Here is an 18789-nt window from a genome sequence, read left to right on the forward strand (position 1 = left end):
GAGGCTCTTTTTGAATGGGGTGGTTAGAAACTCAGAAGAGTTGACAGTTTGAGTGAAGACCTGAATAAAATGTAGGAATTAGCCATGGGAACACCTTGTGGGGGAGGGGGGATGGCGGAGAGCATTCCAGGTAGAAATGGCAAGTGCAAAGTTCCTGAACTTGACAGGTTCAAAATAGGGTAAGAAGGCCAGTGTGGCTAGGAGAGAGGTCATGGGAGAGAAGTAGAGATGAGGCAAGAGAGAATGGCAGGGCCAGCTCCTACTAAGCCTGAAAGGCCATGGCAAAGAGTTTGGGTTTTATTATAAGTGTGATGGAAAGCCATTGGAGGGTTAACAGCAGGGCAATGACATGATCTGAATTACATTTTACAAGGATTGCTCTGGCTGCTGTGTGGAGAATCATTTTTTGGGTGGCCACAGAGGAAACAGGTGATGGGTTAGGAGGCTAAGGCAGTCATCCAACGGTTAGGAGGCTAAGGCAGTCATCCAACAGAGGGTGGCGGCTTGGACCAAGGCTGTAGTGGTGAGAAGTGGATTGGATTCAGATACATTTTGAAACAATAGGTGAGAAACTTGCTGAAGGATGATTAGATGTAGGGGTAGGGAAAGAGTAAAACCAAGGAAGACTCCTCCTAGGTTTGTATTTTCACAATTGGGAAAACAGAGGAGAGGGGGTGTTTGGTGGGGAGGGGGAAAGGATAAAGAGTTTGGTGTGAAACTTGTGAAATTGGAGATGTGTTTTAGACTTTCCAAGAGAAGCTGCTGAATAAAACTTCCAACACAGGCAATAGAGTACTAACCAGATTTCCACTCGCATGGTTGTCTTTTTTTTTTTTTTTTTTTATCTCCCAGGTCAGTACAATTAAGGGTCAGATATGAGCCTCAGACCGGTATATTGAGACCTCTAGCACTGGCTTATTACACACATTCTCAACAGGGTGATACTCCAGTGAGGTAAAAAATGATTCGTAAGGGATGAGAAAAACCTTAGATAATACAATGGTATGTGGCCTTCAAAGCTCAACCCTACTTGACAAAATCTTATTCCTTAGTATTTAATTTCTCCCATTAGAATTTACATTTAATTAGGGTTGCCTGGGTGGTTCAGTCAGTTGGGTGTTCGACTTTGGCTCAGGTCATGATCTCATGGTTTGGGAGTTGGAGCCCTGTGTCAGGCTCTGTGCTGACAGCTCGGAACCTGGAGCCTGCTTTGGATTCTGTGTCTCCTTCTCTCTCTGCCCCTCCCCTGCTCACACTCCTGTCTCTGTCTTAAAAATAAATAAACGTTAAAAAAAATTTACATTTAATTAATTCAAAATTTTCTCCTTGCGAGGTGATCATGAAAAAGCAGTTGAGAAACACTGACCTGGCTCAGTAGAAGAACATGACCTTTGGGTGGCAGACAGACTGGGTATGAATTCTGGCTCTCCTACCCAGACATGGTACTTAAACTTCTCTGAGCTTCACTTTCATCATTTAAATGCCAATAGTATTGTTTACCTCAGAGTTATTGGAAAGATAAAATGAGACGATGTGCCTGGCATATAATAGATGACATAATTATAAATTTTCTTTCCCCTTTGCTCTTTCTCCCCTCCCTAGGAAAGAGATTATTATAGTTAAGGAAGTACAATAAACTGAATAGGGATCTAATCAAGAAGAATGACAGACTTAAAAAATCGTTGGAGAAAAAGAAACAGCTTGGACAAGGGGCCTGATTAAATATTGTGGGGAGGAGGGAGTGTAAAGAGAGGAGTCTAAGGTAGTTCTTGAACGATTTGACACCCAAAAGCAAAGCCACCACTAAAGGTTCTTAGCTGACGGTTGAAAATGGCATCAGGGGAAGATTATTCTGGCGTCTGATTTATATTCCACTGGAACAGGGACTAGAGGAAGGGAGCGCATATTAATTGTGATGGACTTGGCATCTAAAGATGTGGGTGTAGAAAATGTTGAACAATGGGGGTTGGGGAAATTAATTACGGTCATTCTCTATTTTGAAATATCATGCAGCCAGTACAATTGTTTTGGAACAATATTTCAGTGGCACGGGAAAACACTTTTAATAAAATGTAAGCATACTACAAAACAGTATGAAGCCATTTTTGTCAAACGTTGTATACCTTGGTAGGAAAGAGATAAAACTATCTCTGGGGTGCAATTTTTTCTTTCAATTTTAATTCAAAGCGCTTGTATTGCTTTCATAACCAAAGAAAAAACTCTTATCCGAAAGAACCTCTCTGACTTTGCCACTTACTGCTTTCTACCCTGGCCAGCAGCGCAACTCCCAGGCTCCCGAGGACCCACATTCCAGTACTATCCCAGCCCCTCGGAGGGTGTGGCCCCGGAGGTAGGAGACCCGGGAAAAGGCGGGCACCGGTGAGGCCGCCCCCGCCTCCGGGCAAGTGCAACGTCTGGACCAGAGGAGTTGTCCGGGGGTCGGGCAGCAAAGGTGGCCACACGCCGGGAAGCGCTCAGAGCCAGAACTCTCCCCGGTTATTAAGCGCCCGGTGTGGGCACTGGGAGGGGCAGGACGCTGGTCTCAGGGCCCGCCTGGACTGCCGAGAGCTGAGAGGGCGGGAGGCCGGGGGCCCCTCCAGCCGTTTTCCCAAACTCCAGCCCCAAAGTAGCCGGAGGGGAACACCGCCAACCCGCGCGCCAGCCGAGCCTTCAGTGACTGACGGGAGGTGGGAATGTGGGCGGAGCCTCACGCGCGAGCTGTGATTGGAGCAACAAACACCTCCCGGGGAGAGAGGGAGGCTGAGACGGCAAGGATGCGCAGAGGCGGGTGCTCAGAGCCCTCTACGTGATTGGCTAGAAGAGAGGGAACCGGGTGCTGTTTCGATGATTGGCAGGCGGTAGACAGCCTTCGGAAACGGCCTTGGCTTCGCCCATTGGCATACTGAGAGAGTGGGCGGGATTGGTTCATGGTGTGGTGCTGATGATTAGCTGGCGGCTGAGAGTTAGGGTGTTGGGGAGAGAGTGGGGTTGGGGGGCTACTGGGGCAGCGACTTCTTCCCTCTTATTGGCTAGCGAAGTGAGCAGGGGTGGTACGAAGGTCCAGCGACTGCCTGGGATTGGCGGGCGCTGCAGTGAGTGACAGACAAGGGGGCGAGCTGCGCGACCAGCGGTTTGTTTTTCGGAGCGTTCCTGAGGTGGAGAACGGTGGCCGGACGGAGCGACTGCGGGACTGAGAGACGGGCGGGCGGGCGGGCGGGCCGAGCGGCGCCGCCGAGGCCGGGCTGGGCCGAGCCGAGGAGCGCCGGGGATGTAGCGGGCCACCCTGCCCATGCCACAGCGCCCGGCCGCGGGCGGAGCCGGAGCCGGAGCCTGGGGAGGCGGCGGGGGCCCCGAGCGCAGCCCGCGCCCCCCGCGCGGAGCCAGGCCCGCTGCCGTCCCCGCCGCCCGGGCCCCCGGCATGCAGCTCCGGCTGCGGAGGTGACACTCGGGTCCGAGCCGCCGCCGCCGCCATCGCCACCATGGGTGAGTGTCGCCACCGCCCCGGCCTCTGCCCGCGCTGCTTCGCGTCGCCCCGCCCCGGGCTGAGGGGAGGAGGACCCTGGGCCGCCGCCTGACAGGCATGGACAGCCCGCCCGGCCCGGGCTGCGGACCGCCGGCGTCCGCCCGCCCCGCTCGCGGCTCGGCGGCCCGGGCGGGGGTTCGGTTTTTCTTGGCCCGCCGGGGCGGTCCGGGCCGGCGGAGCCCACTGGGCAGCCTCCTTCCGGGCCGCGCGGCAGGCGCATCCCGAGGAGGAGGCGGCGGAATCGAGGGCCCGTGCTCAGCGGGGCAGCCCGCTTCGGCCCGAGCGAGCCGGACCGCGAGCCCGAGGGCGGGGGAGCGGGAGCTCAGTGTGGGGCCCGGGCTGGAGGCTGGTGCAGGCCCAGCTGCTGTTGTGTCTTTTCCTTGATTTGCTTTTTTTTCCTGCCTGTGTCATTTCCTTCCCTTTGCTCACACAGGCCGGCCAGCGAGAGTTCCCGGGGCTTGCTCTCCAGCCCTGTGCGCGCCCCAGCTCAGGGGGGAGGGCGTGCGGGGAGATAGGCTGGGAGGTGATTAAAACGACAATCTCTGTTATCAGCAGCGCGGTTGAGAAATGCGAGACGCACGCAGATTGCTGGAGGTTAGGAATTGGTCGGGGACTGCCAGTTAGTCCTACTTTTTGAAAAACACGGTTGCAGTGTTTTACATTTATTATGTTTAGTTAGCGGCATCCCTGAAATTATGTAACTTTTTAAAGGAGCATTCGCTATGTAAAAGAATCTGTTCAGTCATTTTTTTTTTATGAATACTTGCGATTTCTTTTGTGAAGATGTAATCTGAGAATCGCTTTTAATGTCTTCCACACGCGACATTTGACATTTTCATGTCCTTTTTGGTAATTTAGCAAATGATTATTGGACTAGGTTATGAAGCAAGTAACATTTTCGATGTTCTTTGCTGCTTTTGTTGGATCAGTTACTGTGATACTGTTGTCCACAATCACAAGTTTTGCAAAGTGTTTGGTATTGTCCTAAAAAATCAAGGAGTAAATTTCAGTGAAAGGATCCTTTGCAAAGGCATTCATTGCATCTGTGAAGTGCCCACGTGAAGAGGGAATGTTAATATTTGCTTTGCCTTATAGCAAGGTCAGGTCATTTTTGTAGAAGGTTAAGTGTATGCTGTGTCACATTGGGCAGATATTGTTTTGCTGCCTGTCTCTACACTATGGCTTTGAATGAATTGCCTTGTTCTGTTCCATGCTGCCCTTGTACAGAAATGGATGGGTTTGGTTTGTTCATTTGCTGGGTTTACTGCTTCCTTCCCATGCTTTGCTTCGAAAGTGCTTGCTCTTCTGGGGTAAGTCTCCTGTGACAGTAAGCAGAAAAGGAACCCAGTAAGGCCTGTGATTTAAATCTAGAATTCAGGGGCGCCTGGGTGGCTCAGTCGGTTAAGCGTCCAACTTCGGCTCAGGTCATGATTTCACGATCCGTGAGTTCGAGCCCTGCGTCGGGCTCTGTGCTGACAGCTCAGAGCCTGGAGCCCGTTTCAGATTCTGTGTCTCTCTCTCTCTCTGACCCTCCCCCATTCATGCTCAGTCTCTCTCTGTCTCAAAAATAAATAAACGTTAAAAAAAATTTTTTTTAAATCTAGAATTCAACAAATACTTATCAGACATTTATTACTATAAATGGGGCACATAATTCTTCTTGTCCTCCCCTTCAACATTTATCTTGTGTTTTGGAATTTGATGATCGAACTCAATCCTTGAATTGGTTTGTGATAGTCTTTCCTCTTTGTCTTGTGAGGGCAGTCTTAAGTCCCAAAAGGGAGTGTGTATTACTTGAGGGTGGGCTGACTCCCATTCCCCACTTTCTGGACTGCTAAATCAGTAAGAGTGCACAGATGTGTTGATTACATTTTAGTATCTAACATGAAAATAGATGTCACCCTGTTTTCACATTTCAAGACGTTTAAAAAATATACTTTAAGTGTATGAGTATATAGAGGGACAGTGAGGGGGAGGAAAGGAACTGTATAGGTAGGGGCCAGAACCCCAGAGAAAAAAAAGGGCCCTATCATTTGTCTGCTTGTCAGTTTTATGTAAAGAAACTGAGGCATTGAAAGGGGAAGTAACTTGCATGGTGGCTGCAGTATATTAGGCAAGTTGGTTTAAGAACCACTGCCTACCTTTCTTCAGCAGTTTCCTCTCATACTATTCTCTGTTTTTTGTGGATGACCTTGATATGCAATTAGAGCTAGTACTGAATCTTCCAGAACCTACCTAGAACTTTAATTTACTTTATATGAGGTTCAGCAAGGATATATGTACACGCACGCGCGCACACACACACTCACAGAGTCTGTTTCTTAAATACTGGTTTCCACTTTGGTGATGTATGTGATGAAAATTCAAATTCCCAGGTTAGTTTCCTTTAGTTGCTGTAGTTCTAAATAAATTGCGATCAACAAGAGGTTGATAAGAGAGACGTACAGAATTATTAGTATATTCATTATACTTGTTAAAACTTCAGCCCAGTGAGGAAAGGATCAAAACTAATTTGACTCCCTGCCCTGTAGGTTCTTTGGTTAGCAGTCATGTTTCCCTGAGCTGTTCAAAGCCCCACACTCAAGCTTGTTTGGCAACTTGGGTTGGTAATAAAAACAGGTTAAATTTTATATTGGCTGTTAGCCTCAGTAAATTTCTAGTGGGAACTACACTTATCCCTGTAAATAATAGGAAATATGGAAATAATTCACCTTTTTAAAATTTTTTTTTGGCTTTGATACTATGGCTATTAAAAAAAATCACATTAACTGGTCATTTTTGTTGGTCACGCTAGAATTCTCTCCCAGTTTTATTTATTATTTATTTTTTTAAAGTTTACTGTATTTATTTATTTATTTTGAGAGAGAGAGAGAGCAAGAGCAGGGGAGGGGCAGAGAGAGAATCCCAGGCAGGCTCTGCACTGTCAGCACAGAGCCCAATGTAGGGCTCAAACTCAGAAACTGTGAGATCATGACCTGAGCCGAAATCAAGAGTTGGACACTTATCAAACTGAGCCAACCAGGTGCCCCTATCCCAGTTTTAGTAATTATGTGGCAAATGCTGTTAGTAACACTTGAGACTAATTCACGAGTGTTTATTTGGACTTTTTATATGTGCATTCTGAAACTTAGTGGGAAGTGTTTTTGAAAAACATGTAACAATTTGGAAATGTTACAGGAAACTATAGTAAACTGAGTACAGGGTTAAGGATGGTGTGGTTTTGGTTTGATAGCTTGGTTAGAAGTCAGAATCATTGTGATTTACAGACACCTTGCATCTCTAAAGTTCCAACAACCTTCCGAGGCTCCTTCCAAGGCTAACTGGGAGCTCCCAGTTAGACCAGTTTCTATATAGACTCTGGTCAACAACTGTTTTGATTGAAATTTGGGTCACAATTTAATGAGTCAAGCTGGCCATGTGTTGACTAGGTTTCTGATATTTTTAAAAAAATTTTTTAACATTTATTTATTTTTGAGACAGAGAGAGACAGAGCATGAACGGGGGAGGGGCAGAGAGAGAGGGAGACACAGAATCGGAAGCAGGCTCCAGGCTCTGGGCCATCAGCCCAGAGCCTGACGCGGGGCTCGAACTCACGGACCGCAAGATCGTGACCTGAGCTGAAGTCGGACACTCAACCGACTGAGCCACCCAGGCGCCCCGGTTTCTGATATTTTTTAAATGACAGTTGGACTTTAAAACTGAATTTTAGGCATTCATAAAAAGTAAATATCTATCCAACTGAGTGTTACTTAGGGGAATACATAAAGGATAAGAAACTGTTTTCTTGGTCCTGTCTATGTAAGCTATTCCTTTATTCTTTGCCCATTTGAATGTCTCTTATGTGTCAGGTGCAGTATTAGGCCCTGAATCTGCATTTATCCTGTCCTTAAGAAGTTACAGTTAGGTAAGGTGAACCAGAAACATGTAAACAAATAAGTGCAAGGAGTTGTTGTAGGTAATTTGTCAAAACTGTGTAAAGATGCATAGGAAGGAGACATCAATTCTGTAGTTTTGGGATAAACATACATAATCCTATAGTCTCCAGACCTTTGGGTTAATTTCATTAAACATTAAAATAAAATATAGTGGTGATATGTTGATTCTTATGAGGAAGCAGTGGCTTACTTTGTAATATGTATTTTTAAATTTTGGGTCATCAGTTACTTTAAAAAAATTTTTGTTTTTTAAAGTGGGCTCCGTGTCCAGTGTGGAGCCCAACACAGGGCTTGAACTCACGACCCTGAGATCAAAACCTGAGCTGAAATCGAGAGTTGGACAAAACCAATTGAGCCACCCATGTGCCCCCCCCATTAGTTATTTTTGAAGGGTTGTTATGGGATATCCCAGAAACAGAAAAATAAACACCAGGATTTGACTTTGAGATCTAGCAAAGGTTCAACCATATCCATGAAGGAAAAAAGTTTCTTATGAATTGAGGCTCAGACCTTTTTGCTTATACTTACTATAAAATGATGTTTGCCCAGGTATTGACAAGGTGGAGGCAGTGGGAGTGTGAGAAATGTCACGAAGAGTAAGATAGTAAAATCTGACATAAAGACATTCTGAAGACAGCATCTCCTGGGTGAGCAGTATACACAGATGATCTGGGAGAACTGGGTAAAGAGTTGGCCACATGAAGAAATAACATTGTTAGTTAAGCGAACACAACAATTAAAACATTACTGTAGGGATTTGTATATATGGAAAGGGGTGTCTGACATAGTAAACAGATGTTACACAGGACAACAATGTTTACTGAAGGACATGGTGCTACTGGAAACTTTTCTGGGGTTTTAGCCAAGGGGATTCATAAACAGGAGTGCCTTAAGACCCTGCTTTTATTTTATTTACTTAAATGTTTATGTATTTATTTTGAATGAGAGAATCCCAAGCAATCTCTGCACTGTCAGCCCAGAGCCCGATGCAGAGCTTCATCCCATGAACTGTGGGATCATGACCTGAACCAAAATCAAGAGTCAGATGCTCAAGTAACTAAGCCACCCAGGTGCCCAAGACCCTGCTTCTATTTATTTATTTTATGTTTTATTTTAAAATAATGTTTGTTTATTTATTTATTTTGAGATTGAGAGAGCGTGCAAGCAGGGGACTGGCGGGGGGCGGGGGGAGAGAATGAGAGAGAGAGAGAGAGAGAGAGAGAGAACCCCAAACAGACTTTATGCTGTCAGCACAGAGCCCGATGGGCTCAAACTCAAACTGTGAGATCATGACCTGAGTCGAAATCAAAAGTCGGATGCTTAACCGACTGAGCCACCCAGACGCCCCAAGACCCTGGTTTTAGATAGAAGTAATAGTTCATTCTGGAAGATTGACTTCCTGCTGGAGCTAAGGAAAGAGGAATATGCTGCCTGGCAGCCCCCATACCATAGGTTGGGGTATCCAGAGAAGAAGTACATGCTGCTGGATAATTATGGATAGCTGTCCGCTTAAGACTGCTTAAGAGCTTCCACTTTTTTTTTTTTTAATTTTTTTTTCAACGTTTTTTATTTATTTTTGGGACAGAGAGAGATAGAGCATGAACGGGGGAGGGGCAGAGAGAGAGCGATACACAGAATCGGAAGCAGGCTCCAGGCTCCGAGCCATCAGCCCAGAGCCTGATGCGGGGCTCGAACTCACGGACCGCGAGATCGTGACCTGGCTGAAGTCGGACGCTTAACCGACAGCGCCACCCAGGCGCCCCAAGAGCTTCCACTTTTCAAGCCTGAACTCTAGTCCTAGTTTCATAGATCCCTTCTTTTCTATTTTCTATGAATACTTGCCTCCATAGTCATAACCTCTTAATCTCTAGAATTAACTTCTTCCTCTGTGCTTCTTCCTGGTAGCTTTTAAGTGTGTCAAACCACCTCCATCCTCAGGAAATCTTTTCAAGGTGATAGCACACTATTACCCCAGCCTCAAGTTGTTCATGTGTAAAGTTCACAAATGAATTGTTGATTTCCACTACTTCCAACTTCCTTTTAATCTCCAACTTCTTGATTCCCTTTAAAATTTTGTTTCTGCCTCTATCACTGTATTGGACCTGCCTGGTCTATGCCTGCTACTGTCTTTCTTTGGTCCTGACTTGCTGTGGTGTCACTCTTGTATTTTTCCAGACCTCTTAAAATCTTTGCCAGCATACCTTCTTCCTACTCTACTCAATAAGGATTAATATTCATTGAGCTTCAATCCCTGACCCAGTTTTCTTCCCCTCAGCCCCTCACTTGCTTTTAGGTCCTTTCTTAAGTTTATTTTTCTAATCTCTCCTACATAGCTGGAAAAGCTTGCTTTTCTGAAAGAATCCTTATTCTATTAATAGTTATGTAAAATCGTCTATGAAACCTCTTGCTAATCACACTGTAAAAAAATTTTTACACAGATGTATTTATATGCTCTAGTTTGTATATTGTCTAAATCAATTGCTTTACTTGTGTAACCTTGTATTTCGGTGTCATTCATCCATTTACTCCTAGAGTTTGAATAGCTTGAAGTATCTTTCAAAACTATCTAATGTATAACACATATTAGTACTCAGTAAATGGTTGTTGGTAATGACTAATAAAAATTCAGGAATAAAATTAAGCATTAGGATAGAATAAGTAGTGTCCAGTCTTTTCCCATTGACCTTTCTCCATTGAAAATAATAGCCAACATTTTTTTAGCATTACTAAGTGTTAGGTACCACGAGGGAATAATTTGTAAGTTCGTTTTTCTTTTAACTCTCACAGCAGCTCTGTGATATGATATATTTATTTATCTCCATTTTATAGATGAGGAAATTGAGGTTTAGGGCGAATAGTGATTTGTTCAAAGCCTCCTTAAATCCAGGTCTTTCTGACTACATATAAATGACTGCTGAACGCTAAGAAAGCTGCTATTTGTTTTTAAAATTTTTGTTTGATTGTTTTTGTTTTTAAGAAATACCATACTGGAGGGTTAATAATTAAGTTAAAATCTCAATCCAGGAAGAAATGCCTAAAAGAGCCACTTGATTTACTTCCTGTCTTTATCCACGTCCTCAGTTTGAAGTATCAGTTTAAGAACCTGTCTGCCTCTAGCAATGTTTTCGACTTTGACACAAAATCAGATTCTATTACCCTGTGTCATTTGTGTCAGTTATCCCGGGTTTCAGGAGATAGTGCCAAACCATTCCTCAAATGTGTTCTCAGCGCTGGAACTACCAAACAAGTTTATCCATGAAGTAATGCCAGGAACTGGTTAGCTTCCTGGAAACAGAATTTGTCAACCTGATAAACCAGCTCTTATAATAGCATCATCTTACACAGAATTAGAAACGCTTTCTGTAGTCCTGCTTGTTGTGGATTTGACTTAAAAAGCATGCGTCTCTGTGTGTACTCACATCCATCTCAGTTCAGTATCTGAGTTTAGCCAACAACAGAAATTACCAGTTCTCAGAGTGGTTATCTTGATAATGAAAACTCCATGTATTCTGCTGTTAGGAATATCACTCACTGGATGTGCCTCAGAAAACACATACCTAGTCATGATCCTCCTTATAGTGATCCCAATTTACTGTTACAGTTGGTCCAAACATCGTATACACATATTAAATATACATAATATATAAGCTTATGTATATTGTATACATAAGCCAATCTTCCTAGCTTAGATGTTATGCTCTAATTTTTAAACTTTTGTTGGGAAGTTAAAAAAACAAAATATGCAAGTCTCTTTCTTTAAGGAGCCTATAGGAAAATCACTAGAAAATATAAAATAATTGATGGGATGTATGTGTTTTAATTTTGACAAATGTCTTTTTGTAGGTACCCACTTTCTTTTTACTCATTATCCCATTTACTTATCCTTTTGGTTCTACATCACCTCTCAAACATACTTTGGTATATATTTTGAAATGGAATTAGATAGGAAGCTACTCTACTCATGTTTTTCCTGCACATTTTTAAGTCTAATTTTACTTTTATGAGCAGTCAGAAACCTCTACAATGGGCACCTTTCTCCTTCCTTTCCTGCACCTTCTCAGAGGGCATGTAGGGTACCTGAGCAGATTTGATCTAGAAAGAAGAGAGGCAAATAGCACAGATTTACTTCTTATACTTCAGGCTGTTCTTTCCTTTCCACAAGGTATTAGAATATTTCCAAGGCATGATGATGAAAGACAAAAGATAGGTGCTCTATGGGTGGAGTCTTTTGTACTTGCTTCTTTTAAGCTGTGCTTCTGGTCCTCAAGTGACTCAGTCGTCACCAAAACAAGTGTAACAACTCATCTGTCATGTTCCTTTCCAGATCAACAGATTTATTTTCAACTCCCAAATGCTATTTGAGTAGACAAGGATGTCTTGAAAGACCTGGGAGAATTTTGCAAAACATGGAATTGGGCTGGTTTGAGTTCTGGGTTTTGGCCACTTGTCTTCAATGCATGAGAATTCCAGTACTCTGCTATTTCAAGAAAAGGGGATTAAAAGTAATGCCAGTAAGGCAGAGACAATGCATTGCTTGGCCAGTTAGGGAAGAAAAACAATAGAACTGCCTTTTCACTTCCCTGTGGGAAGCAGAAGGCCTATAAACTTGTAAAGAGTTGGGGTGGGGGGGGGGCGGTGCTCAAAGGCTAGGCATGTAAAACAGCTTCTGTTCAAAGCAGCTACCTTGAGGTCCTTGTTTGGTACCTTTTAAAATGTGCTTTTCTAGGGGCGCCTGGGTGGCTCAGTCGGTTAAGCGGCCGACTTCGGCTCAGGTCATGATCTCGCGGTCCGTGAGTTCGAGCCCCGCGTCAGGCTCTGTGCTGATAGCTCAGAGCCTGGAGCCTGTTTCAGATTCTGTGTCTACCTCTCTCTGACCCTCCCCCGTTCATGCTCTGTCTCTCTCTGTCTCAAAAATAAATAAATGTTAAAAAAAAAATTTTTTTTTTAAATAAAATGTGCTTTTCTAGGGGCACCTGGGTGGCTCACTAGGTTAAGCATCTGAGACTTCAGCTCAGGTTTTGACCTCATGGTTTGTGAGTTCAAGCGCCACATCAGGCTCTGTGCTGACAGCTCAGAGCCTGGAGCCTGCTTCGGATTCTGTGTCTCCTCTTTCTGCCCTCCCCTGCTTGCTCATGCACTCCCCCCCCCCCCCCCGCCAAAATAAATAAATCTTAAAATAATAAATAAATAAATACATACATACATACATACATAAGTGTGTTCTTCTAGGGGCAACTGGGTGCCTCAGTCAGACTCTTGGTTTCAGCTCAGGTCAAGATCTCATGGTTCATGAGTTTGAGCCCCACATCTGGCTCTGTGCAAACAATGCAGAGCCTATTTAGGATTCTGTCTCCCCCCTCTCCCCTCCCCTGCTCGCTCTCTCTCTCTCTCTCTCTCTCTCTCTCAAAATAAATAAACTTAAAAAAAATTTTTTTTAATGTGCTTTTCTACCTGGGATGCTTTAAGAATAAGTCTGTGTGTGACTCTGTCCCATAATCAGCTCTCCATGAATTCATCTTTTCACTCAGTACCCTACTACACTGTGCTGGTTGTTGTTCACTCCAACTTTTCATTTGTTTTTCCTGATTGAGTTTCTCTGGCACTGGAAGAATTGCCCTGTCTGAGCAACTCCCTTGCCGCCAGTGAATTGGTAAATATTACTGCCAGAAATCTGATTGGAGATATGTTAAGAATCCATTAAAATTCAAATTGCCAGAGTCTGACCTCAGTTATCTACTTTTCAGAGACATCAAATGCATGTGATTATAGTTATAGGATCTGTCGTTTTACCTGGGCAGAACTTACAATTTTTAGTACTAATTTGCTGGTCTGTATTTTATTTTTAAGTTTTTATTTGAATTCCAATTAGTTACCATACAGTGTAATACTACTTTCAGGTGTACAATTTGGTGATTCAGCACTTACCTGTGGTCCATTTTAAAGTATCTTAGCCCATGTGCTCTCTTTCATTGCAGACGAACAGGAGGCATTGAACTCAATCATGAAGGATCTGGTGGCCCTCCAGATGAGCCGACGTCACCGGGTGCCTGGATATGAGACCATGAAGAGCAAAGACACGGGTCACCCAAATAGGCAGGTGTGTGTGGCCATGGCAGATCCACGTACAGTTGCTGGGAAGGGGTTTTCAGATGGGCAATATTTGAGAAGCCAAGGATACTCTAATACCAGGTTAGAATGCTTTTGACCCCTTTCTTTCAGAGTTTATTAAGTGGTGAGTGGTATATACCAGCCAGGTGTGGGTCCTGATCTGGATCCCCAAAGCCTTGTGCATCTGACCTTGTGTATAGTGTTGTATCTGTGGAGAATAAGAATAATTCCTTCATGTATTATGGGGACAGTATTCATGTAACTCTTCCTTTACTGATTATTGGCAGATGTTTAATCCAGATTCATAATCTCTCAGGAGGTTTTTTAGCTACCTTACAGTGTATACTCAGGAAAAATTAGTTAATTTTAGTTTTAGCATATGTAAAATATAATCAGGAAGGGAAATTTACTTAATAAGATGTCACATAATATATTCTAAAGGTAACAATGAGCGATTTTATTATTTTTGTTTACACTTGTTTCCCCTTATAGTAACTTAGGTGGTTGAGAGTGTCTACTCTACTGAGAGTTGTGTGCTTCTTTAGGAAAATAGTTACTATTTTTATTAACATTTAAACCTGTGCACTGTTGAGAATCTTTTTCCCATCTCTAGTGTCATTTACAAACTCCCTGTTTCCTGGGTACTTTGGCCTTCAGAGAGGAGTGAATGATGGGGAGCTTTCCTCCCTAGTGGGTTATCTAGTGCTATATCATATGGCATGTTTAGTGTATTTGGTGAAAATTTGTACATGCCATTCTCCTTTGTGGTTCACTTCCTTATCAGCTAACCTTCCTTCTCTTTCCTCATTTGCACCTCGTTTACCAATTCTTCAGAAGAATCCTTGGTTCCTAGAGAAAAAGTAAGGCCCTAGAACTTTTTCTGTCTAAGGTCTTGCTAGATATAGTCTCCCAGAGTATTTCCTGCCTTTAGGAAAACTGGGGACCCTGCATCCTTTTGTTTCATGATATAACAGAAGGATTAGCTTAGAAGGCTGGTTTGTTTTTGTGGCTACCTTACAGAACTGGGGGAATAGGGCCCATTCTTTTACTATTTTCATACATTATTCTGTCTAATTGTGTGGGTTCTGCCTTGTGGTAACTCTTTGCTATTCAAAGCTGCTTTTGGAAGGAGCATTTTACCAGAAGTGAGTCCCCTCCCCCAGGCTTGAGCCTAATGACCTCACTTTCCTTCCTGTCTTCCTATGTGGAGTGTGCTGCTCCAGTCAGCTGATCTTTCTCCAAATGGGGCTGATAGTGTGGATATCAGTTAGGTGAAAAGGGGAAGCTTTCTTGAGTTGGAAGGCCCAAATGGACCAGTCCGGGAAGAGGAGGGTGGCATGGCCTCTGATCATTCCTTGAAGGGAGTTACCTTTTAGAGATCCTTCTTTTTCTTTTTCTTCTTCTTCTTCTTTTTTTTTTTTTTTTTTTTTTTATGTTTATTTATTTATTCTGGGGAGAGAGTGCATGAGTGCACACAAGCGGGGGAGGGGCAGAGAGAGAGAGGGGGAGACACAGAATCTGTACTGAGCTGTCAGTACAGAGCCTGTTTTGGGGCTCAAACCCAGGAACTGTGAGATCATGACCTGAGCTGAAGTCGGACACTCAACCGACTGAGCCACCCAGGTGCCCCTAGAGATCCTCTGCTTAGAGCCTAAAAACTATTATAAGAAAAGTCCTGATCTTTACTGTGCCTGCTGCTGTGTTATTGGAATAATGTCAGTGGTTATGAAGGGAGAAGGCTGTGGAAAGGATTGACTGCTGGTTAAGAAGTAACCTTAACAAGAGGTAGTGGCTCTAAGGACCCACAATTTACTTGAATATCATCATACTTTTTCTGTTGCATGGAGGATACAAATTATTAACCTCAGTTTTTTTGTTTTTAAAGAAAAAACACAGCAGCAGTAGGAGCTCAGCCCTTCTGAACAGCCCCACAGTAACAACAAGCTCATGTGCAGGGGCTGTAAGAAAAAGAAATTTTTGGGAAGGAACCACATTACTCATTAAAGCTAAAATGTGCTTTCAAATCTGATCCAAGTGCTGGAAGAGTGTGGAGTTCATTTCCCAGACAAGTCATTTTAGTGGATTTGTAGGGAGCACTGGTTACTTATAACCTGTATTCTGTGCTTTTAGCCACCAATTTGCAGAATAGTATTATTCATAAGCAGTGTCTGTCAGTGCTGTCCAGTATATTTGGTGTGATGATAGAAGTGTTCTGTATCTGTGCTGTCCAATGTGATAGCCACTAGCCACACATAGCTATTGATCAACTGAGGAAGTCAATTTTAGGTTTTATTTAATTAAAAAAAAATTTTTTTAATGTTTATTTATTTTTGAGAGAGAAAGACAGAACATGAGCAGGGGAGGGGCAGAGAGAGAGGGAGACACAGAATCCAAAGCAGGCTCCAGGCTCTGAGCTGTCAGCACAGAGCCTGACATGGGGCTCGAACCCACGAACTGTGAGATCATGACCTGAGCCGAAGTCGGACGCTTAACCGACTTAGCCACCCAGGCACCCCAGATTTTATTTAATTTTAATTAATTTAAATTTAAATAGCCATATGTGGCTAGTGGCTACTGTCTTGGACAGCACAACTTTATATACTATAAGAGACTGTTGGTTTGCTGGGCAAGAAATTAAGTGCATGCTTGGAGGTGTTTAGCAATTCATTGGTGTACATTCATTCTTCCACACAGGTCATGTGTTTCTATACATTGTGATAAGCTCATTCATGAGAATCCTATCTAAGATTCTATTCCAGAGGCATGGGGGCTGGGGGGTAGTGAAGCTGTGGAACTGACATGACTGTTTAGAAATGGAAGCTCAAAGTTGTATGCTAATATCAGACAGAAGGGCAATGAAAATGTCAAGATCATTTTTCCCCCTTAATAAAATCAAGGTTGTAGAATGGCCTCTCCTGGGAATTGTAGCAGATGTTCAGCTTCTGACCAGGGGAGGTATTCTTCAGTAAAATCCAAAAGGAGAAAGGGGGAGAAAGTCTCAGTGAATATATTTCTAGGAAGGATGGGGTGAGATGAAAGTGGAGGAAACCTTTGGAGGGAGATGTGTTTATAGCTTAGTGTAATGAAAAGAACCTGGCCTAGGAGTCTGCCAGTGTTAATAATCTGTTAACGTAGGACTTTACAGAGTGAATCCCTATTTGTTATTGTTGTTGTTTGCTTAGGCTTGGGATAGGATTAAACTCTATTCTCCATTACCAGTTCCTCTGCCAGAAAGTCCATACTTAGCAGAGAAGAATGAAAGATCAAAACCTAATTTAAATGGCTAAGAGATGCCAAATTGAGCTAGGAAATGTCAAATAGGGCTAAAGATTCAAATTGCAGAGTACCAGTTGAAAGTAACCAAGTGTTTGGTTAGAAAGGTTGCTTTTTCAGGCAGGGGATGGCGCTGACAGAGGCAAAGGGCACTTACTGCAGCATGAGAAGCGCAGTGCTGGCCACAGGGCAGCGCTAAGATTAGCAGAGCCTTACGGGGTTCAAGCTGGACACAGCAAAGGAAAGCCAGAGGAGCTATGGATTGACAATTGCTGGGGAGCTGAGGCCTGGAAGAATTGGAAAACCTAATTTAATATCTCTGCTTAGCAGGACTTCAGGCATTCTCTTGCCTAAGTGAGAAAGCTAGGTAACTAATTGAAAAAGAGAATGCGTTTGGCAACAACTAAGCGTTCTGAGCAGCTTCGGACGTATATGGGCAATGAGGTGCTCAACTATGAACTCTTTGCTAGGAGGTAGGATCTGGGTTCTCTGCATTCTTCCTCTTGTACGTTAGATCCCTGGAAGCCTACAGCCTTGTTAGAGCTGGCCGAACAATCTTAGATGTGTGGCCCATCCCAGTGTGTGGTTGGAGCCTACGGACAGTTTTGCAGGCGGTGATGAGCAACACCCCTTTAGCAGTCATCAGCTCACAGTGCTTTATCAATAGGTGCAATTTCTCTGTGAAGCTGACAGCTTAGTGTACTGAAAAGAGTACTGGCCTAGAAGTCTTGGAGTTGTTAATAATCCATTAACCTAGGATTTTACAGTTTACCGAGTGCTTTCAACAACAACAGTTGATAGCACTAACAACTGTAAGCATGTGTATGATGCTTAAAAGTTTGCAGAGTGCTTACACAAAGGTATTTGGTAGAGCCAGGAAGCAAACCCAGATCTTCTGACTGCTGGTCACAGTAATTTTACTGTATATAAGTCTAATCATCTTTCTAAACCTCAGTTTTTCCATCTGAAATAATACCCGTTGTATCTACCTCTTAAAGTTGTTGTAAGGTCACAGGCAGAATGTAAAGCATTTTGTACATCGTAAAACAGATGTACAGATGTAAAGTGGTAGTGATTACATCACTCTGTTATGTTCTGGCACTGCAGGTATGAGTTCTAGTGAAAGCCTCTAATCAGAATTCTGCATACTGTCATGGAACTGAAAAGGTTAAGGTTTTCTACCTTTATTGGATTGTTATTCCTGTCTATCAGATAGTTCTTTGTAAATTTCTGAAGCTAGCCTAATTTCTTAAAATCCCAGTGGAGGAAGAAATAGAATCCTTAATTCCCGTTTCTCTCAAGTCTTACCAGTAACTGGTAAGTAGAGGCTTGAATAGCATCCAGGCTCTGGGTCTGACTTTGCAGGTGTTCACTAGTGGGTGCTGAATGGAAAAGTTGCTTTCCTCATTTCAGCACTAGCAGGACAGGACTCTTGGCTATCAGTTCTAAAGGAGGAAAATTCTGGGGGCTGTTCCTCCAGTATGGCCAGTGATTGAGCAGACTGTCTTTTGCTTTTACTGTGACAGACCTGGCTCTTCAGGACTTCCATTCTCTTTCAGGGGTTGTTGATAAGATTGTCTGGCTAGTTTGAAAGTGAAACATAAAGCAATATATAAGCTTGATATTTTATTTTATAAGAAGGCTGCTTTATTTATATTTTATACATATATATATTTATATTTGTGCGTGTGTGTGTAGCAGTGGTTTATTAGGCAGCAATAGCTAAGCAATATACCATTCAATCATTGATTCATTCAGATGCTCACTGAGCTGCTCCTGCATGCCAGACACAGTGCAAGGACTGGGCATATAGAAAGAACTAGGGCAGAGAAGGTTGCTTTACAGTCATCTCTTCCGTTGCCCTTAGGACTTTCCAGACCCACACAAAATTATTTTTGTTGTCCTTTTTTTTTTTTCTTTTCATTTTTTATCTTTGGCAAAATAAGGACT

At 43.4% G+C, this 18789-nt stretch overlaps 1 protein-coding gene across 3 annotated transcripts in view; it reads left to right on the forward strand.

Annotated features, from left to right (window-relative positions):
- Window positions 1–2976: 2976 nt before the first annotated feature.
- The window catches only part of MAP3K3 (mitogen-activated protein kinase kinase kinase 3), a 63142-nt gene continuing 47329 nt past the window's right edge, over window positions 2977–18789 (forward strand). For 2 of the 3 annotated variants that reach the window (XR_007459130.1, XM_049636333.1), the window contains exons 1-2: window positions 2977–3483; window positions 13434–13555. Coding sequence is in view for 2 of the 3 variants with exons in the window: in XM_049636333.1 (XP_049492290.1) it covers window positions 3480–3483; window positions 13434–13555 (126 nt within the window). In the remaining variant the exon portion in view is untranslated. The remainder of the gene's footprint in view (window positions 3484–13433; window positions 13556–18789) is intronic. The other variant, XM_049636334.1, reaches the window with a different exon arrangement.

The sequence above is a fragment of the Panthera uncia genome, chromosome E1, assembly GCF_023721935.1.
Source record: "Panthera uncia isolate 11264 chromosome E1, Puncia_PCG_1.0, whole genome shotgun sequence".
NCBI lineage: Eukaryota > Metazoa > Chordata > Mammalia > Carnivora > Felidae > Panthera > Panthera uncia.